The sequence below is a fragment of the Plectrocnemia conspersa genome, unplaced genomic scaffold, assembly GCF_051122295.1.
Source record: "Plectrocnemia conspersa isolate PC_06_02 unplaced genomic scaffold, ASM5112229v1 ptg000005l, whole genome shotgun sequence".
Lineage (NCBI taxonomy): Eukaryota > Metazoa > Arthropoda > Insecta > Trichoptera > Polycentropodidae > Plectrocnemia > Plectrocnemia conspersa.
In genome coordinates, this window is record NW_028277169.1 from 19,260,917 (window position 1) to 19,284,263 (window position 23,347).

Sequence of the window (23,347 nt, forward strand, 5' to 3'; positions counted from 1 at the left end):
TGGAAAATAATAAATTTATATAAATATGTAACAAAAAAATCTATTATTACCTATTAAAAAGATTAAAAACGAAATAAATAATATCTTTACGAATTTAAACTGTTAAATTAGTCTTTAGTGACAATATTCTCTTTGTTAAATGAAAATCTGCAAATATAGATATATTTGATAAATCATACAGAGAGTTAGAAATTTTTATTCTTTTAGTATTAAGTATACAAAAAATACTAGAGTTTTAGTTTATACATTTAAAAATACATCGATAAAGCAACTTATATTGGGAATTCAATCAAAAAGTTGCTTATTATTTTTATTTCTTACGTTCGTAATGATTATAAAACATTATCAGACAAGTAGATTGTTAAAAAATCATGATTGTCTTTAAAGAATCTTATTAAAAGGTTGAAAGAATCTATTACTCATAAAAATGTTTTCAAGATTTTATTACGATTTAAAATTATTAGTATACTATTAAGGAGACTACTAAAATTAACTTTTTCTATTATTCTTGCAAAATGGTAATATACCATAATGGTTCTCACATCAATCTTTTGTTAATATAATATTTTTAATGTAAAACTAAAGGATATTAATAATGTCTTTCAAAATTATTTGCTTTAATTTGTAAATCGGCAGGCCTCAAAACTAAAAAATTTACTATGCTATTAAATCATAAAGCATCAATGATATACAAAAACGGGTTTTAAACGGCAAAGGTAAAAAGGGAATTTTATGTTAAAATGGAACACCACCGTGAGAAACCTTTTCTAAATCAATGAACCCACTATGAATTAGAAAGATGGAAAATATCCGTCGCGAACACATTGAGAAAGAAAACGTGCATTCGGGATTGTCCTCCAAACGATCGTTAGTAATCTGCTCTGGTGGCCAACGGCAATTTGTTCAAAAAAAAAAACTATTTCCATTCAAAAGGGCGAAGAACATAATATAAAAATAAGTAACGATCACTTCTTCAGACATTACCTCAAAGACTTTGTATGACACTTTTACTGACATTCACAGATGAACATTTATTATATTAATTATAGTTTTCTATTAGCTGTGTAGTATTTTAAACCTAGTTTTACCTTCAGCTGTCTTAACAGCTGCACTGAATCAGCTGGAGTTATCAAAGATAGCTGGGGAAGCTTTACTTTGGTATGTTCTGTGAAATTTAAAATAGTTGAAAATATAATAAATATACCTAATACTTGGAATAAATAAATATAAATAAAAAACTAAAGATTAGCACGTAATTTTACAAAGAACAGTAGACTTTAGATTATCTGAGGTCGCATTAAATGGGTTGCCGATTAACCAAGGTGGCAAAATAATCTGCAGCAATAATAAACTAAATAAAAAAGTAATTTTTGTATTTTTTTTCAATGTCCCTCTCTGAGATGAGCTGTATTTTTACTATATTGTTTTGATAATTGAGCATATTCTGTACAGCTTTGATTACAATAATGGGTCCACTATTTAAAAGTATTTTAGCATGTATTTTGTTGCAAATGAATTGTTCTTTACTGATTGATTAAAAAAGGATTGTTCAGTCTAGGGAAAAAGGATGTCCTATTAGGTAGTGTATTTTATGTTTTTATTTAATTTCGCTGTTATTTAATTTCATTAGTGCCGATAAACTGCGATTTAACTGAAGGTCAAAAAACGAGAATAATTTTATTAGATATGTAGGTCAGAGTCAGAGCAGCATCAGTAAACGAATTAATTGTTTACGTCACGCTGTCCAAAATATGTCAAAACTGCTCAGTGAATATGTTACATACAAGATCAGACCAATAACTGGAAGAAAACGTCCATTACAAATAATTTCATCACCAATGGTAAGCAGAAGAATCAATAATGTTGGATCCTCAAAATCTAGATACATAATATATTTCTATATATAAGTCGTGTCTGTTAGTTAATTTAATATGGAAGGCTTGAGCTTACTAATGTTGTGTTACTAATACTTGAAGACTGGGCAAAAGTCATTGTTTGTCAAAATTTATCAAATGTCAAAAGTAATTTTAATAAAATTACATTGAAACGTAGGTTGGTAGTGTATGAGGTTTTTTTGTAACATCAGATATAGGAATAATGTAATACCTAAAAATAAATATTGTAATCCATTCTAATGGATTCCTTGTGGAAAATATTTCCATATATGTTCCATGCGACCGTCTGAATTTAATAAGGCAACGTTTCTTATTATACTTCAGGAGCAAACATAGTTGGTTTGCGTAGAAGAATATAATGGTTTTTGATTGGCATGTACAGCCACTAGACATATTAAATCAAATAGAACGTTTGTGGTAAATTTTAAAGAATATTGTCGAACATAACTGTATATATAAATTATAAAGGAAGTGAAAATGTTGTATAAAAATATGCTTTAAATGAATCATGTAAAAATATTTTTTCTCTTATATATTCTGAATTATTAAGACAAGACAAGCTACGATATTTTGTCCAAGATGTATTCGGCTACCTCAGATGCTACATAAGAGGCGTGAGCGAGCTCAGAAAATGTATGTTTCGAATAATCGACTATAAAGTAATGTGGGTTAATTATAATATTACTAGCTGTCGGTACCTCACTATCGCGAGGTACATATTTTGCCACATCGGAATTAAAAATAAGGCACTCTTAGATATTTTGGTTATCAATTATTTTAGGTATGCAATCACATATTTATAATCATTGTAAAATGTCGTCTATTAAACTAATGCAAATCGTCAATCGGAACGAAACGATCTAGTTAAATTTTTTTTGCTGCAATAATGGTTTTAATTTATTTTGCTGTAACCAAGCTTTTTCAGCTAAAAAACCGACTGCATCACAATCATTGTCACGCGATCGTTGTAAAAGATAGATAGATCCCTAAATATCAATATATAAAAAAATACGTTTTATTAGCATTTATACGGTTTGATCGACATTAACCTCAATCTTCATACGTACTAAGTATATATTACATGTTCACGTTTAAAACGTACCTAGTTCAGTAAAATCTAACGTATATGCATTAAATCGGAAGCAATGATAATGTGTATGTATTATAAAAAGAAAAAGTCACTTTTCGGCCTCGGAGCTCGTCGCCGGGAATTCAAAATTTTAAGATTTCATTACGAAGATTGTTTTATGATTGTTTATCTAGTTTAATCAATGTATTCTTCTAATCCTCAATACATTATGTATATATTTAATTTTCATAGTTATAACATACCTAGTTAATATGCAATCCGATTATTTATATTCAGTCAAATGACGAATTAATGAAAATTATTGTCGCGTAGCAACATTTTATTTATAAATAATAATTATTTAAAACTGTTGTCACGTTACTGTCGGCCATCTTGTTTTATATTTGAATGCTTATTTTTCATTGGTCGAAACCACAGAACGCATTACTGGCGGCCCGAAACTCAATCGGAGCAAATTCAATTTTTATTTTTATTATTATAATTGAATATATTTCCTTTGTTTGATGGCGGAAGCAGCGGCTTAGAACAATTATATGTAAGATCTTTTAAATTATCAGTGAAATGGATTAAGTATTGACTCGATGTAGTAACATATTCATTTTGTTATTCATGGTTGTAAGCTACGATTTCTATATCATGTTTTCTTACTTATAATAAATATTATTGTTCAAGAACATGAATTTGCTCACATATATGACGTTTAACTTTTCTTCTCGCATTTAAATTATCTCTCTCACATAACTATTTCACTTTACTTTCTCTATATGTCACCATGTTTAATTTCGAAGCGGAAGTTTATTTGTTTTTTCCTCCAATGTTTCATCAGCATTCCTTCGGTAGCATCTAAGAGTTTATTCGCCATCAGATTTGCCATAAACTAGATCGGTATTTAATATAAAGTAAGTAAATAAAGACACAGGATGGCTTAAATACAAGCCCCAGAAGTTAATTAATCTTCTATATTAGATTTAGGCTACAGATTAAAAACAATGTGATATAAAATAAATTAGTTATTAGACGTTTGATTAAACAATCTGTAAAAGCAGGGCGAATTCGCGTTGTTTGCAACTCTTTTAGAATAAATGAAATATATAGACGACGTTTCTGTTCTTAATATAGCTTGAACTTGAACATTTAACACGGATAAATTTATTTTAAATATTTTTGAAGGTTTCTAGTAAAAATGTATACGGGTTCTTTATCAAATATTATATGCTTTCAATTGAATAACTAGTTACCGACATTTAATATATGTATAAACGTTATAAATGAAGCAATTTATTTATAAAGAAATCTATTTCTGTGTTCCTTCTTGAAATACTGTAGAAAATTATATATATTGTTTTATTTATTATCACATATTCATAAAGCCCGATTTGTGCCAATTGCACTTTTAAGAAATCAGTTGAGTACCTTTGTGTTTTTTTGCAAATCTTAATAGAAGCACGTAAAGGGTTTATCACATAATAAAATAGACATTGAATAAATATGTAAAGTTTGATTCGTTCGTATGTCAATAGCGGTTATGATCAAAGCAGAAGAGTTAACTTTAGATTGGCCCAATTTTTGTTGATGTTGAAATAAATCTAAGGCGAGGAAGTTCAAACATTCATTGAAAGACGTTAATGGGAAAAGGAGGAAGGGTAAAAATATTGAATTAAATTTTGTTGAATCTGTTCAGGAACGGAATAAATCTTGACATAGTATACCATATTCTCATGCATCTATAACTACTTTATATAAATAAATTATATATTGTCGGCTAGGATATGTTGTATACATTTATATTCTATAGCATATGCTTATATATAGCGCACATATATTATGCACATATGCCTATATATATTTTATTTATGATGCACATACGTGCATTCTCGAACCAACACAAACACAGATTGATATTAATCTCAAACTTTTCTACTATAATATACACCAATATGTGTTATATGTAGAGTAATAATATACAGCCCAAAACATATGCATCTGTTCTCTTTTTTGGTTCCAAATTTTTGACTTTATGATGATATGAAAAGAAACGATATTTCTGATTAAGTTCATCAGTAACAGCGAATGATTTTCAACTAAAGAAAGCTTCATCACGCACTTCCTTTAAGTTTGCCACACGCGGTGAATTTCAGAAGCAGTTTCTATCTTCACGCATTACTGAATGAATCTCGTACGTAGCAGAATCAAGAATTGACACGGCTATTTTAAGCTTAGGTAGTAACAAACCATAGAGTAAAGAAATATTACTCTATGTAACAAACCATATAAAAAAATCGCTACTATTTATACCAGCCTTGTATCGATACCTTCCGGATATTCATCGCATGTATGTATACGTTATATATAATAAATAATAAAAAAAACACCCAATGAAAGAACATGTAAGTTGACATTTTTGCTGAACATAATTTTCGTGGGCTCCTTAAAAGCTGCACAAGAATGTGTCAAACTAAATAGTTAACATGTTTTTGCCATAAATATTTTCTATTATCAAAAATTATGAGAAAATTGATTAAAAATATATACTTACTGATTAAAATATATACCGATATGAAATTAAAATATTAAAAAATTTTTTTCGCCAATTTGGGACTTTCAGATTTTTTCAGGGGATGGGCAAAAATAGGTTATTTTGTCAATTTCATTAAATGACATGCATTTTTCTGGCTAAATTCAAGGAGATGCTCACACCTGCCTCCTCTCAAATTATACCCCTGTTGCGGAACAAGTTTGTTTGTCACGCCGGCATTATACAAGCGCACGTTCCAATCGCATATTTGGGCAAATTTAACTCGCAAATGAAACAATACAAACAAAATGTAAACGATTCATGAACCGTGCCTATCAGGTACCCAAATTACAGGTGAACAGTGACAGCGTTGTCGAATCTGCAGCTGTTGGAGTTATGATCATTACGTAAAAGGCATTCATATAGGATAGGTAAAAAACGGTAGCATAATAAGTTTCTATCATTAAATTATGAAAGAGCGGAGCATCTCTACTAACTCAAAACGATTATGTAAGCGCGGATATACACTTAGTAGGTTCAGTTCCATCAGTAACTTCCGTCTGGAATTTTCTCCATTAAAAATATTTTTTATACCACTTCGCTTTCGACTTGAAATTTAAGACAAACTCGCTTCAATCAAGTGGAGCTACGCCGAATATCAACCATAACGATCCCAAGAAGGCCGAGGAAGCAGCTGCTTTTTACTTCACATCAGACATTTTAGACGACTTGAAGACTACGTGACAAACAGAACTACGAGAACAACAAGTATCTAAACTAATTGTATAAATTTCACTTGAATATAAAAAACATTGCATTGCACAGCATCATAACTGTACTTACTTGTATAAAGCCATTTGCATTATTAATTGGATGTAATATTGACGTTAAAGCTTTAGGTTTAGACTGAATTAAATGGGGACGTATTCTTTTCCAAAAGCTAATGTATTTTTGAAGGTAACTAATTTTGAGATTATTTTTGTAATCAATATTAAATATATTTTGGGATACATTATTTTAATAACTACAATAAATAAGTAGCATATCTAAAAAAATTATAATGCCAGTACTTTATATTTACAAACCGAAGAAAATAAGAAACTCGTAATTATAAACGATTTGGCATCGCTGCTATGACGTTAGTCAGAATAGTAGTTCGGCACTGGTTTGCCGCATTTTCCATTATACAGATTTAGATCACGTCCGTTTAGGTTCAATAATGTATTTCAGCGCTTTTACCTTGAAGCTGCAAATTTACTGTTTAACTTATTAATAAATTGTATAAGTAAATATTAACAGCTACAAGATTTCTCAACAGACAATTTATTCAATGAAGTTATGTATTTGTATTGTATATTACATATTTATATTTGCATTTTATGATATAAACACTTATTCATAAATAAATTAATTGATATAGATGAATAAACAGTATTTTGTGGTTTTTAAATGTGGAAATAAAAGCATTACATTGAAAAAAACAGAAAAGAACCTCATACAACTTGAGTTGTCATCGTCTGATTGGTTCATTCGGTCACGTTTGTGACTGATCAGAGCAATTATAGAGCTACGAGCTCCTTAATTGGTTTCGTATTGCATAGGCCGCGGGGGCGGAGGCCTGGACCCCTGAGGTCGCAGGGTCGTTGTGTGGAGACGCTAAATTTGATCAAGCCGTATTATTATTCATATAAATATTATAATATAACAAAAATTGATACTTTATGCCATAATCAATAAATATACAAAATAAATAAGTATTTACTGAGCGTTATTTGAAGAACCGTAAAAAAATCTTCCTTGGCCTTCTTTTTAAATATATTTTTTTTTTAAAATAATAGGGTCGACAAAAGAAATTTTTGAGAGAATATCAAATTCTTCATTCTTAAAAATATATGTGTAGCTTCATCACCTCTTCGTGCCTCCATTTCGCGCTTTCATTTGAATTATATTTCTTCGTCAATTCTAGAATTACCCCCTCTTCATACCTGGTAAAAAAAATTCATAAACTTCACAAAACTATATTTTTTCAAACAACTGATAAACAGTACAAATTCCGATCGTTTCGACAAGTATTTGTAAGGATCGTTTTCCAGTATTTGTAAAAGTGCCCTTTTACAAATACTGGAAAAACACTTGTTTTAGATCCAGCTAGAAATGTATAAAGAATTCCTAATAAGCTCAGAGGCCTTAGAGTATGCTACACTTCAGACGTTGAGCCATCGATAGTAAGATTCTTAGTAATCTAGTCGTGTGAACGCACATACAAAGAAGGACGTGGATTAGGAAGAACCGTTCACGTGCAGAAAAAAATATATAAAGAAATGGTTACTAATTCAAATTTTGACCAATGTCTTAATTATATAGAGTTGCTAATTCCATAAATGGCATCTAGTTTGACCAGTCTTAATTTTGTTGGGTTGCTAATTCCATAAATGGCATCATATTTTCTCTCAAAAAAAGTCCGTTGATTTTTAACCATTGACTTAAATAATAATCGTGATGTAATTTGTTGTCATGTGGATCATGGTGAAATGTTTCTCCTTATTATTCGCTAAAATAACCAAGATAATCAGAATAGAGGTATAGAAGGGTGTATTGGACATTAATTATAATGTTACAGCCAAGAGCGTTGTGCTTAGTTGGTTGAACATAGTTTTCTAATTTATGCGTTACAAGAAAGTTATTTATTACCTAAAAAAACTGTTTTATATTTTTTTTGTGTTAAATCCAGAAAATTTTATAAGAATAAGAATTAGAAAATCATCAAAGCTCGAAACCTCTACGAAATGATTAATCAGTCCAAATTTAAAACGTATTTGTGGCAGGTTTATTTTTCTCTTTCATTGAGGTCCAATGCTCTTTATTGCAACATAGATTTTAAGAATAACTTTAGCTTATTCAGTTTATAATGCATTTTGAAATATACATTAATATATCCCTGAGTCAGTTGATTATTTTTGAAACTAAGTTATTGCGACTATTTTACTGTTATTATTTATTTGCGCAATAGGAAAATACATGCAATTAATTTTACTTCCGAGGCATTAATTAATTTTTAAGGCAAAGCATATAAAATATATTTCAGTTTTATATTTACAGGTAATAAAAATGGAGCACCCAAGCGTTGAACGCGAGGGTTTATCCGATTTTTTCGTTATAAATATAGTCAGTATATAAAAATAGACGAAATGTCTAAAACGAATGGATGATGTAAAACGCGAAATAAGTCTTATAACATATCAAGTTTTAAAAATGTACACGCGTGCTCTGAAAATAAACTAACGTCGGTTAGGTATATTCAAGTTTTTTTTTTGAAAAATGTTAGGAATCTTAAGTTTTCGTTTATTGTATATAAAGATTTATTGGTTTTTACAATAGAGGGTACATTTTCAATTAAATATTAAAAATTGGGAATCACTACATAAAAAAATTTTTGGCAAGATGAACCATAATATAAATTTCTTTCTTTCTGATATTATCTCATCAATTGTGGCATTCTATAAATGTTTGAGAACTACAATTAAACTCGAAAAATTACATGTATTATAGACTAGAATAAAACCCTTTAAAAAATAATAAATATCATGACATATAATACAATATATGTAACAGATCCTAATTGACCTAAATTAACTGAAAATATTTATTAAAAGCGATATATACATATAAAAAGTTTAAGAAACGTTTGCAATCGCGATTACGCATCTACTTAAAATGCGATGACCCAAATATATTTTATTAATTTAAATATATACACAGGAAGTCATTTATAATTATAGATTAAATGCAGATGTAACAAACATGCTCAGGGAAATACGTTTCAATTAAAATAAAAATTTCCTCTCAATTTCTTTATTTTTACCATTAAAAAATATGTCAAATCAATTTTTCGTAATATTATTTATTTTGTGGTAATATAATACCATGTCATGTTAATGTAATTTTCATAATCAATCATTAGACAAAGTTATTGTGACGAAGACAAGTCAACAGCTGTTTTTTAAATATTAATAAAAAAATTGAATCATAACATTATTATTAATGCATGTAGATAACAATTGTTAAAATTAGGTTTAAAACATCATCATAACTTTAATAATCATGTTAGTCGAAACAAAAACAGCAAAAATACAGTGACCATATGTATTGTAAGGCATTTTTTAGTTTTAAACAATTTTTCACATTTGTAACATTTAAAGTCTCGAGAATTATTATGAGTAAGAATATGCAGAATAAGCTTTTTTCTAGAATTGAATGCTTTTTCACATAGGTTGCATGGAAAATTTGTAGAATTACAATGATTTTTCATATGGTGTAATAGGTAACTTTTATACTTATATACTTTTTCACACTTATCACATTTAAAGCTGCTAGAATCACTATGAATATCCATATATTTATAAGATAATGCTTAGACTAAAACACCTTTTTACATTTGTCGCATTTCCAGTCCCTAGAATTAAAATTAACGTCCATATGACGCATTAATTTATATTTTGTCTTGAATTCTTGTAAACACATTTTACATTTATAGATTAATAAGTCTGAATGCGATTCAGGATGCTGAATGTCTTTTTGTTTATCTAGTATCTGAAAATAACAGTTAAATTGTATATAATTGATGAATAATTAATCACACATAAAAACAATTGATCATTACTTGTTTTTCCATAAGATCGTCGAACATTTGTCAATAGTACTATTTACTTTTAATATATCTTTAACGTTATGAGAATTTGTTTCAAACATGTCGTCCACTTCGTTGGTATCTTTAATGCCATGATCGTTGTTCATTTCTTCATTATTAATAATAATTATCTTGTTTACTTTAACTGTACATGCTATTGTGCTTATTAAATTTATTGTTCTATCATTGTGTTCAATGTCTGATTCTAAAGAATATGAAAACATTTCATGTTAATTCACATTTTCAAATATACATAAGTATTACCAGTAGCGGCTCGTAAGAATTTGTAGTGGAGAGGTTGCAGCAATAAAAGTTGTATGATTGAACAAAATATCCTTAAGAAAACTAAAATATATACTATATAAGATATTATATTACACAAAAATAATTTACTGACTAAGTTACAAACATAAAAATATTAAAAACAGGAACATTCATTGTATAGTGTGAGGGCTGCAGGCTGTAGCTTATATAGAAGAACCGCTACTGTATATAACATATTGCGTAAATTAAAAAAATAGTTAAAATTATATTATAAACTTTTGGCGAACTCAAATTGAGCTACTGCAGTAGCATTTTATTGAAAGTATTTAGAGTTTATATATTTGTTATTGAAATATATGCGACTGAACGGCGGACGAAACACCACTGGATGTTGTCTTCCCGTCAAGGTCCACTAAACGAACGCGCGAATGTCAGTGTTACTAAAGTTTTGGCCATAATGAATAAATAAATAAATAGAAAAACAGGTCCCCAGAAACGTTTTAAGGAAAATATTTTTTGGTAGTATTTTTACGTAACTAAACCGCATTTTTAACTTACATTGTGATTAGTATGGTGATTGTCGAGTGAATATACTGTGAGTGGTATCCCACAACTAAATCTCTTAAGCACTAATGAAAAGGTCACTTCGGACATTTTTGTTCGAGGAGGACAAGGGGCAAATTTTTGGAGGAGTATGTCTGGTCATCTCAACACTAACAAAACAATGTTATATAATTTGTTTTATAACAACTTAATATAGTGTGGCTTTAGGTGAACGATACACAACGATGTAATTTAATATGATGATAAAAGCTTTTAAATACTACAAAAGTGGTAGCAAATTAAAAGTAAAAAATTTGACAACACAAATTTGATATTGTATAAACATTAGCAACAACAATCTGAATAATTGTTAACAGTTCCTTTCTACTAATATAATAAAACTATTTTTAAAAACGTTATCATTTATGAGGTGTTATATAAAATAATAAAAAAAATATACCGTCTTTAATAACACATGGTATTGACATTTTATCGCGGGCGAACTGTCAAAACAATCACATGGAGTGTGGTCTTAACAATTTTAACATTGACCATGTCGAGTTATCATAGAAAATATAATTTTAAAGTCGCCATAAAAAATGGTAAATAGACATTTGCTCTCAGGACAATTGCTCCTACGACAATTGCTCTCACGGACAATTGGACTCAGGGACTATTGCTCTCCCGAACAACTGTTCTCGTGTTTTTTTTCAATTTGCTGCATATTCATCAGGAGTATAAATTTCAAACTTAATTAGCGTGTCAGAATACAAATGGTTCTGCATATTCATCAGGAGTATAAGCTGTATAATTTTTACATAGTATCAACTCTTGCGGTTTCTACTCAGAAAAAAATTTAAAAGAATCAGACGTTGGCACAAATTGAGGTATCGTTTCACTCATGAGCATTTGTAAACAATTCTAAAAGAAACTGAGCCCATCAACGTTAATTTTTTTTAACATTGGCGAAAGCTGCGGCACGAGGCGCAGCTACAAGCATAGGTTGCCAGTCAACGCACCATCCCCATCATGGATCCACGTATTTCACTTCTTTTATACTGGTATGGACGGGTGCGTAAGCAACGTTTTGGGAGGTTCTGGGTTCATCCTCTACTGCAGACTGGCCTACAACGAGAAAAAAGATTTGAAAAGTTTTTACTAAGAAATGATGAATAGAAACTTTATAATTACTTTCGTATATCAATAGCTAAATTTGAAAATTTAATAGCAAGACTAGAATATTGGATCCTGCCGCGTACAAAAACAAATAAGAGTCTATCGATCAGGACTAACATTTCCCTTCTGTATGTTACTGCAAATTGGCCCCCAGAATATTCCATAAAAGTAGTATAAATTGGTTTGTAAATGTGAAAATATAATTGAAGTGAAACTTACGTTTTGAAATGCGTAAATATGTTTTTATTAATATATGAAAATTAAAATGAAGGAAAATATATGACAATAAAAAAATAAGAATTAAAAAGCCAATAATTTTGAGACAGGTAACCAACACATAAAAAAACTCAATATTTTCGTACAAGAATATATTAAAATAAATAATATTATTATATCCTTACATATTCTATTAAACGAAACTAGAAAGAAACATTTTTTGGTCATTTTACAAAATACGTTTCGAAATTTCCCGTACTTCAGTGACAAGTGCAATCAATATATGATAATATTTTTCTCATATATTGAACAACTTAATACAAAATCCAACACCAGTGACGTTTCTAATAATATGACGCGTACCGGCTCGTAAAATAACATTACACCACTATTGTATTCACATAAAACTATTAGGTAATGCCAACTTTTTAGTTTCTTATATTAAATTATATTTTAAAAATACAAACTACCACACTAATATACATTCTTTTTTTTATCTCTTTACGCAAAAATCAGTAAAAAATGATTTTGAAGAAAAAACTTTTTTTGGTTAATAAACATTAAATACAATTTCAAATAAATAAAAATTAGAACATTTAAACACAGTTATAAGGCGAAATTTGCATTATTAAAAAAATAATATTTTTTTTGATTAACGCAGCAAAGGGTTAAGTAGAATTATTAAATTAATTTGTTCAAAAAATAGTGAATATTACAATTTCTTTCCTTATAAAATCTTACAGTATTACATTATTACAAGAATAGAACTGTGGCTCTACAATTTACGTTTGTAATTTTTTTATCAGCTTCTACAAAAGTGTGCGTCATGGGGTTACAAACCGTTGACTTCCATTTTCTTTATTCTGGCAGCACCGATATATACATTTACGTCTGATGTCATCCGCCACAGAACACTATTATATAACTTAAAAATAAAAGCTAAATAAGTAGATTTGAACGTTTTATATTCATTCCGGCCGGCTATCACTATTTTATAAATAACATAACAAAGCTACTCTAACCGACAATATATAGTCAATAAAAGTAAAATATTACATACACTCGGAAAATGACGCAATTACTGTTTCGAACCGAAAATCAAAGCTAAACCGAAAAAATGGTTTATTCTGGTTTGGTCCATTTTCAACCACGTAGTCACAAAAAATGCCAACCGTGCAACGTTAAAAAATATTTGGAACAAATTATGATTTTTAAAGTAATCAATTTCAATCACAAATTAACAAGGACAATCACCTAGTGAAATATTCTATGAAAAGGTATAGTATTTCTTAAAAAGTAAAGAATTGGCAATAGAAACATACATTCCATATTTCTATAGATGTTGACATTGAATATCTTGAACTACGTACAAAGACAGATAAAAACATATTTAAGAATTTTTGGAGAAAAATAAAAATACATATGCTCATGAATACAAAATTGCAATTTGCAATAGGAGGTTTTTGCCAACTTTTCCTCTGCTCAAACACAGATCGCATTCTCAAAAACCTTACTATAAAAAAATAATCGTTCACGTAATTAAGGATATAGTTTACTTACATTTAATTGTATATCAATCGCACCTGTAAATAACATTATGTAAAGTTTTTTTAATGGTGGTTTTATGAGCTCCAGCAACACAAGTTAGTGTTGAAAGGGCTTTCTTTGGCCTAAAATTTATTTTTCTCGACAATCGAAATAATTTAATCAAAAATACAATAGAAGATATATTAATACTTATATTATCATATATTATATTTCTAATTATTAATATTTATATTATCGTATCAATTAATGTAGTTTGATTAATGATTTTTTAATACAAAACCGAACCAATATATATTTTTAATTGAACTGGAATGAAAAAAATAGCACATATTCGTATTATCCCAATTATTTAGTCTGGCAACACTTACACGCGGCTAGCTCAACAATATTTCGCAATGCTTTTTAACAATATTAGACAACGAAACCGATGTGGTAGGAAAAGCAATGAAGATTGAGACTAAAAAACGTCACATTTGAAAGATGAAATAACCTTCGAGTGAATTAGTATGCTAATGTAAGCGCTTTCTCAGGGTATAATTCCTCTCGAATGCTTTGTCACATTCAATTTTAATATGTGTTATTAGATCTTTTTTAGTACAACACGTTTTTCCACACATGTCACATTCAAAGCCCTTAGAATTACGATTAGTATTCTTATGGTGTAAAAAATGCGTTCTACGCAGGAATATTTTTTTACATTTGACACATTTAAATCTTTTACGACCATGTACCTTCATGTGGATTGTAAGGTAATGTTTAGTATTGAACGCAACTCCACATTTGCCACACTTAAAGTCCCAAGATTCGTTATGAATATTTATATGCTGCAAAAGGTTGGTTCTACACTTAAATGCCTTCTCACATATTTCACATTTAAAATCTTTAGAATCATTATGAATCTTCATATGCATCAAGATACGATTTTTAGTATGAAACTCTTTTCCACATTTGTCACATTTAAATTGTCTAAAATCTTGATGACTGTTCATATGATTTACAAGGTGTTTTTTGAAAATGAATGTATTTCCACAATCGTCACATTGAAATTTCTTAGATTCTCTATGAACGACCATATGCTGTAAGAGGTTCTCTCTACTACCATATTCCTTGTTACAGTTATCGCATTTAAAGTTCTTTGAATTAATATGAATTCTCATATGCTGTGAAAGGTATCGTTTACACTTGAAAAACTTTCCGCATTTCTTACATTTAAATTCTTTACAATCAGAATGAACATACATATGCATTTTGAGGGTATAGTTAGAACTGAACACTTTTTCACATTGGTTACATTTAAAGTTCCTAGAATCGTTATGAATAATCGCATGATTTGTAAAGTCATTTTTACGCTTGTACAATTTTCCGCATATGTCACATTTGAAACCCCTAGCGTTACGATGACTTTTCATGTGTTTTACAAGGTAAGATTTATACTTGTATTTTTTTTCACACAGACTACATTTTAAGCCCTTACAATTATGAATATGGCGGGAATATTTATTTTTTGATTTGAATTCTTTTGGACACGTTTTACATTTATAGACAATCGAGTCTGAACGCTTCTTTCTGCGCGTGAGCTGCTTCTAAAAATTACGTTTTAATTTTATTATATCATACTAGTTTATATTATAAATAAATTTAACTTACGCGTGTTTCGATGCAATTGTCATTAATAACATTTAGTGTCAGTACATCTTTAATGTCATGGCTTTCTGAAAATATACGGTAATAATAAAATATACATATATGTGTACTGTATACACATATGTGTATATTTGTAACCTGTTTCAAACATGTCATCGATAATGGCACAGTCATCTTCGATGTCTTCTTCTTTTTTAATTTCATCTTCATACTTAAAAATTCTTTGTTACTTTTTTTTAAACTTATGGATGTATTAATAATTATTTTATTTACCTCGACTATATGTGCAAATGTCAATTCATTATTACTTGTGTCAGCATTTTGTTCATCGTCTGGTTCTAGAAAGATATGATATTATAAACACAAATATTTGTTACACAAAAAGTTATACTTTTAGCTTCTATGTTGTAAATTCAGCTTTTAAATCTAATAAACTAATTTTGTTTTAAAGTTATAATGAAATTTTTCAATATATCTTCATTTCGATAACTATTATATTCCTCGTTTGGGGTTACATACTCAATCATAAAAAATATGCAAAAACGCTACAAATCCAACAAAACACCTCGTTACGAATGGCGACAAATGCTCATTGGTTTGTCCGCAACTCGATTATCCATCGGGACTTAAAAATATATACTGTAACTGAACACTTCGATAAACTAAAAAGCAAACATCGCGAAAGAATAAAATGTCACTCGAATCCGTTAATAAACAATAGGTAAATGCTAACAACAATAATAACAAATGATTATTAAATAAATTATAAAGGGAAAAATAATGATTTTTTATTCTTTTTTTTCCTAATAAAATAAAGGGGAAGGAGGAAAGAAATCGATAACCAGGTAAATGGCTTTATGTCAAGGAACTGGGAAATAAAATATTAGTCACTGTATAACTATTATATTGAAAAGTTAACACTATTTCGTTAAATTATTCGAAAATAATTGATAAACCATTAAAGGTTATTGTATTTATTTTAGTTTTAAATCAAAAAATTAACTTTTAATTGGGTTAAACGTCAAACTACGAATGTGTGTGTAGAGTAATGCAGTGATGCCAACTTAAACCAATAAAAGACGCTAAATCCCTATATTTCTCTTCAAAGACCCATTGTTATAAAATTATGGTAATTACTTAACTGTTTAGTAAATTTCTACTCAGACTCTTCCGATCTCAAAATTCATTTCTACTTTATAGAAAGGAGTATCTCTGACCAACGCAATTTTTACGAATACTTTTACCTTTATCGAAAAAAAAGATGGTTTGTAATTAAAAATAATAACAATAAATCATACCGGTGTTTGTAACTGCTACAAGTGACATTATAGATCGACCGTCAGAACGAGCACATGGGTGGTCTAAGCAATTTTTATGTTGACCAGGATTAAATGGAATAAAGTGGTAAAATACATTTATTTTATTTCAATAAACGGCGAGGCTTATTTACCAACAAAGCGTTTTTAATACTGTTGTTTTATTTAAAAAATCATTATATGTAGTTATTAAATATTTTATGAAATTAAAACCAGTGCCAAGTCTACCGGTCTTTTCAACATCGCCTTTACGCAAACATAGTTTAATTAGATATTTTATATATAGGCAAAAATAATCTGTATTTGCCCCCAAATCATCGCTGTAATCAGGGCTGTGGAGTCGGAGTCGGAGTCGGAGTTGGAGTCGGAGTTGGAGTCGTGGAGTCGTGGTGTTTTGGCCGGAGTTGGAGTCGGAGTCGGAGTCGGGAAAAATAAGCAACTCAACCATTTTTTTAAATTATGAAATTTATGAATTTTTAATTGCGTAATAATGAATGTGTATAGCGTATGAATATTAAACGTGTAGAAGAACACCAAAAATACCTGATAAAATTAAACTTTTTTAAGTCAGAGTTGAAATCGGAGTCGGAGTCGGAGTGGAGTCGTGTTGTTGATAAATATCGGAATCGGAGTCGTGTTTTTTTTAACGACTCCATAGCCCTGGCTGTAATACATTTCATGTAATAAAATACTCTCAACTTTAATGGAATCGAATTATAAAAAAAAACGACCAATGAGCAATGCCCAATTTTTGCCCCCCACCGAAAAAGCTGAAATGACGTCCCTGATTATAAATATATTACCGATAAATTCTCTAATTTAAAAGCTAGAATAGTTTCACTTTAGTCTATTTTTTTACGTTTTATCGATATAGTTTGAATTTTTTCAATTTATATGTTATTATTTTTTCTTGTATTGTTATTGAATTCCTTATTTTTTGTCGAATAAATAATTAATGCAATATTTTGAATTAATGCTTTCATTGAAACGCATTCAATATTAATAACGAGATATTTGTGATTAGAGAAAATTACAGATAGAGACAAATTTTTTTATATACCTAACATGAAAATCTCTGATATTTTTTGTGGCGTTCTTTTATCATTAAAAAAAAAGGGCTTTTAAAAATATGTTGCGCCTGAGGCCTCTCAAGTGCTTAAAACGCCATTGGAAAGCAGGGTTAGTTAAAATTCATAAAAGTTCATCTTAATGCATACACAGATGTACGATGGTCCGGTGATTATTGCGCACAGCCAAAATTCTGATCATAGATGAGCAATATATACGTGTATATATATTTAAGAATATGTCATGCTAGACTTGCAAGGTTTCTTATATAAGTTTCCATATCAGGAATTCAAATTCAGAAACCTAAATGCACCCATTTCATACAAAATGTTGTACATGGCGTTCAGAAAATAGCCGAATGTGTGCGCCATGTACAACATTTTGTATAAAATGCATGCATTCAGGTTTCTGAATCTGAATTCCTGATGCGGGAAACTTATTTAAGAAATCTTGCAAGTCCAGCATGTATGATATATGACTAACTTATTTTGTTTTTAGAATACATATGCTTGATTCTCTCCGTTTTAGTAGTATTAGTTAATATAAAAGATACGACAAATGTTAAAATACTACATTTCCCCTTACTTCATAAATGTATTTTAATACATATATCGAAATAAATATATATTTCTGGTTTACAGCCCGACAGTGTGACTTTGTCACCCAGTGAGATGTTTAGTGGATCTGATTAATATATATATACGAATATATTAATTGCAAAAAATAATACACGTGTTCCCATATATTTATATATATATATATTAGGTGTCAGTGTTGAATGCAAGAGAGTACGGATGAAGTTGTGTAGTAGGTTGTTAATAGTATGAAGTGAGTAAGAATGTCTTAGGCGCCGTTCCGAGTGAGTGAAAAAAAAGTATTTTGTATGCTTGATGAACATATCTTCTTTGTCTAATGGTAGTAATATTATGGCCAATTAGACCTTAGGATACATTTCTGCACTTTTGGTTCATGCGTTTTTCTATAGGGTGGTGTACCAAACATAATTTTACCACCTGCAGGGCTTCAGGAACCTTCATTATATTGTTTGGGTTAACAAAAGTAAAACAATTTTCATTTTTATGTTTGATGAAAATAAAGGTTTATTGCTTAAAAAGTTGTGTGTTCGTACATATTCAATCTTCTGTTTGGCGATCTTATCATGCGTTTTTGTGTATAATTAATTTCGTTTTCATTTATATCACATTGCAAGTTGTCAATTCTTATTAAATAATATTTTATTGCTGTTTTTAGTATTATATACCTGTAATGAAAAAATGTGTATGCCACAAGTATGCGATAAACATACAGTTCTGATTAGTATTAGTATGTAGGTAAATTAAAATATTTAAAAGACAGTAATTCAAAAGTATTTTATACTTTTCGTTTTTTATTGTTTCAAGCTAATTTATATAAAAAATAACGAAAATATAATAAGTCAAATATTTCTAAAAATACATATGATATTCATTACTATATATTTACAAAAAACTATTTTGTACTTTTATGCATATATTTAGAATATATAAAAACCTAATGCATATACAAATTTATTTTAATAAAATTGCACATCTCTTTTCCATGAGTTATATTGGCTTTTATGATAGAAAAATGCTTTTTAATCTTAACTAAATACTCATAATAAAAAATAAGTTTATAGATTGATTTTACATTATTAATATAAAATATAAATATTTAGTTATAATTGAACATCTTTACAATTTTAATACAGAAAAAGCATTGAAACACAGCCATTAAAAGATTTTAAGTCTAACTAAAAACTATAAACGTGTTTGCGAACAAATAACTGTGCAAGAGAGCGCAACAATTTCAAGTTTATTTGATTGATTTGTATAAAGTGATTTACAAATCCTGAATTATTTCTAAAAATATCAGCTCAAATACTATTGTGTAAATAAAAATTACAAAATATTATATATTGATATTTTAAGGCATTTGATTAATTCTAGAACAAATTTAATGTTGTGTGATTTGAAACATCTTCATTACTCATTTTCTAAATTGCTAGCATACATACTATCATTTCTTCTTTTGAACATTTTTTTAGCAGGAGGTGGCGAGGCATAATCCGAAAGTAGCGTTTCTTCCGTGTCATTTGCGGATACATCGTCTATATCGATTTCTTCACTGTTGTTTTTGGGTTCGGGCAACAAGACACGAGGAGAAGGAAGACAAAGCGGTGACAAAATCTTCGACAGCGAAACGTTCGAAGTATCGAGTGAACTTTCGCTTTCTGGAGCTTCTTCAACGGGTGTCTCATCGTACGGCTTGAAGGGGGTGAGGGGCTTCAATTCCAGACCGCTTTGAAGCATTATCAAAGTAATAGGATCGTCCAATTGAAGCAGATCGCAAATCGTAGAAGTTTGCGAATTCAAAACTGGGGACGGTTGATTGTCGCCATATGGTATTGTATCAAAATTGGAGAACTTTGCAGTCATTTCAAAGTTATTTGGGATAATAAGACTCCCTATCATTTCTAAGGTTGCTTTATTTTCTTCTTCGGTCGGTGTAAAGTTAAATCTGTAAAATACAAACATAATTTTATTTAAAATATGGTATTTAGAATAAATAAATTTAAGGTAATTTACCGCTCTTTTCCATTTTCTCCAGGCATATGGCATATAGTTGGACGTACGCATAGTAGATGATTGGTTAATCGTAAAACGGATAACCATTCCAAATCATATTTGATTTCAATCGGTTGTTCTGTGTCATGTTTTATATCTAATATCTAAAAAATATATACTATTTTAGTTTCTTAATCATTTATAAATACAGATTTTGATTTGTATATAAATACTTGTAAAAATCTTCGACGAGGTAAGCATTTATCTAATGCTAAAAACCTAGTTTTTGTTCCGGTTGAATGGTGAGCTACAATAGCCGGGAATTTACAATGCATATGGGATGCGAACCAATAACGCGGTCGTAAATAATTAAGTAGATCTTCACAAGGCGGTGATCCTAAACGATCTGCTTCCACATCTTCCCTGAAAAATATTGTTAATTAATATAAAATAAATTGGCACAAATATTTTGTAATAAATTTACCTAAAATACGGTTTTAAACGTAGCAATTGATCTAGGTTTCCGTGATGAACTATCCCTTTAGGCCAATCGTGCGATAGACAGATATCAATATCTCCACTAAGCTGACGCAGGCGAAACACCTCTAAATTTCTTATGTGATAAACGGTACGTTTGGTTCCTTCCGTGTAAGGAGGTGCTTCATAATGTCCTTTTAAATAATCTTGTCCTTTATAAATACCGGACAGTCCTGGAAAAAAGCAGAAAAGTTTTAGTAATAACCTTTAATATATAAAAATCTGAGTGGGGTACCAAATTACCCCACACATATTTTCGTATTATTGAAATTTATTAAGATAAATTAACATTTTATTATGGTTTCGCTAGGATAATATAGGCAATATCTTTTATTTGAAAAAACAATGCGAAGAGAACATCATTTTGTGCTGACACAAATATAATCTTGCGATTTGCTTTCCAGTACCTACTATTCCATTAATTTTGTTTCTGCACTGTTTTCGACGTATCAAATTTGTCAAAAAAATTACAGGTAGGCTCTAACTTATTGCTACTTTGAACAATTTATTGTAGTCTCGTTTCGCGATTAACATTTTTAATATATTCATTTTTTTATGAATGACTTTCTTTTGTTTCAGATATGTAAAAACAAAAATTGTCTTGAATTGAGGTAATAATTTCATTAATATTTAATAAATTTGCTTTGAGAATATTATGAACTCTAAGGGTAGAACCCCGATCAGTAACGATAAGGTATAAATATTATTGTATATTATTTACCTGCTATTCTAATTCCAGCAACAGTCACAACTCCAGCGTGTCCCAAATAGAATATGTTGTGCGCCACCCAACCGCCGTAAGGAAGCTCTTGAAGGTAATTTGAAGCTTCATGATTACCTCCTATGAATATTGTCAGTATGGGAGCTTTTTTCTTGCCACTGTAGTATCTAAAAATATAACCTCAAAATTGAACAATGTGACGTTTAATTAGTCCGATCTGTCAACAATTTTAATACAAACGTGGGGCATGCGCAATAAATTATTAGCGTCGTTATGGGAAACGGCGCATGCGCAAAGCCGCGGATTCGATGAAATATAAACACGTCGGTTTAAAAATATGTTTTTCATATGAAAAACGCAATTGATAGTTTGATAGATTGACGTAATGATTAGACGTGTGTTTTGAGTCGTTGAATTATTAAAAGATTCAGCCGTTGAGTGAACTTACAAGTGAAAGTCGCCGGGTTGGCGATGTTTCATCGGCGCAGCGAGACAGGCGAGGTCTTCTTCATTCCTGACTGATTGGAAGTCTCCACAGCAGATGAGAAGTTGAACATTGGCACTGCTTGCTAATACAGTGGCGTAAATCTGCTCTAAACAGCCGTGCGCACAACCTTCGATGGCGACGAGCATTTTGGTACTGACAGTGAGCGTTGCGGCCATGACCACAACTGTCAACAGTGGAGCGTCAGTAACGAAACACAATTTTATTTTTCAATATCACAATAACAATAAAAAAGCAAAATAAATATGCAAATATATATTAAATATGCGTCTTACAAACTAATTATAAAAATCAATTTTAAAATATTAGAGTAAAATAAAAATATTTTCGGTAAATTTATACACTATTTATACACATCTATATACTTTTACTATTTTTTATTTTAAAATGTAAATCTTACACTCCTGCCTTAAAGACAGGCAAAGGGAATAGAATATTTTATTTTTAATGTGAGGGGGTACAAAATTAAGAAATGGATGCGAACTATAACATGCTCCTCCCATTTTTAAACAAAATTAGTCTGTGATGCAGTAATGATTAATTTTTCTTCTTCAAAATAGTAGGAAAGCTATTTTTTCAATAGTTTAATTTACAATAAATGGCAAATGTCTTTTATGGATTGCCCCAATTATTTTCATTATATTCAGATAATTAAATATGATAGTCAACCCAGATGTTTAACTTTTTAGTGTTATATTTGTTTCGCCGCTAAGCTTTGTTAGTAGTATTCTTAACAAATATATAATTTCGAATGCAGATATGGCATTTCTTGCAATTACTTTTTCGGTTGCTACTTAGAAAAAATGAAAAGAATAAGACGTTGCTACACATCGAGGTACCCTTTACATTACCTTTCTTTTAGGGGAGGGGAGGGGGATGGACTCGCGCTTTATTCTTGCGTAGGGCTTCGCATTCGCTAGAGTCGGTCATGTATGTAATTCTATAACCACTACCAACCAAATAACGCGGCAATGTTATAATTTTTTATTTCTGTTTGAAAATATGAATCAGAGGTCAATTAAAAGTTTTGAGTGGCG

General features: G+C 29.7%; 2 protein-coding genes across 3 annotated transcripts; both read right to left on the bottom strand.

The window, feature by feature from the left end:
• Positions 1-7,437: 7,437 nt before the first annotated feature.
• Positions 7,438-17,032, bottom strand: LOC148235047 (uncharacterized). 2 transcript variants are annotated; one of them, XM_088185474.1, is made up of 7 exons: positions 16,877-17,032; positions 15,852-15,916; positions 15,717-15,789; positions 15,582-15,646; positions 11,455-15,517; positions 10,161-10,392; positions 7,438-10,090 (listed from the first exon to the last, which is right to left on the bottom strand). In XM_088185474.1, exons 1-5 carry the CDS (start codon positions 16,902-16,904, stop codon positions 14,444-14,446), a joined length of 1,305 nt encoding a protein of 434 aa, XP_088041600.1. In that variant the 5' UTR covers positions 16,905-17,032; the 3' UTR covers positions 7,438-10,090; positions 10,161-10,392; positions 11,455-14,443. The 2 variants fall into 2 exon arrangements, with proteins under 2 accessions (XP_088041600.1, XP_088041601.1); XM_088185475.1 differs by lacking the exon at positions 10,161-10,392 and having other exon boundaries at positions 7,438-7,485.
• Positions 17,033-19,321: 2,289 nt separating this feature from the next.
• Positions 19,322-22,493, bottom strand: ldbr (lariat debranching enzyme). Its single transcript, XM_088185541.1, has 6 exons — positions 22,254-22,493; positions 21,806-21,972; positions 21,032-21,257; positions 20,781-20,970; positions 20,569-20,711; positions 19,322-20,500 (listed from the first exon to the last, which is right to left on the bottom strand). The coding sequence occupies exons 1-6, from the start codon at positions 22,466-22,468 to the stop codon at positions 19,966-19,968; spliced, it is 1,476 nt and encodes a 491-aa protein (XP_088041667.1). The 5' UTR covers positions 22,469-22,493; the 3' UTR covers positions 19,322-19,965.
• Between the last annotated feature and the right edge of the window lie 854 nt (positions 22,494-23,347).

Excerpts from the sequence above, each read along its gene's own strand:
- LOC148235047 (XM_088185475.1), bottom strand. The coding sequence starts at position 16,904 with ATGTCACTTGTAGCAGTTACAAACACCG. Across the intron at positions 15,917-16,876 it reads TGTAGCAGTTACAAACACCG|AACCAGACGATGAACAAAAT; the intron begins GTATGATTTATT and ends ATATCTTTCTAG. Across the intron at positions 15,518-15,581 it reads ACAATTGCATCGAAACACGC|AAGCAGCTCACGCGCAGAAA; the intron begins GTAAGTTAAATT and ends CGTAATTTTTAG.
- ldbr (XM_088185541.1), bottom strand. The coding sequence starts at position 22,468 with ATGGCCGCAACGCTCACTGTCAGTACCAAAATGCTCGTCGCCATCGAA. Across the intron at positions 21,973-22,253 it reads CAACCCGGCGACTTTCACTT|ATACTACAGTGGCAAGAAAA; the intron begins GTAAGTTCACTC and ends TTATATTTTTAG. Across the intron at positions 20,501-20,568 it reads GGAGAAAATGGAAAAGAGCG|ATTTAACTTTACACCGACCG; the intron begins GTAAATTACCTT and ends TGTATTTTACAG.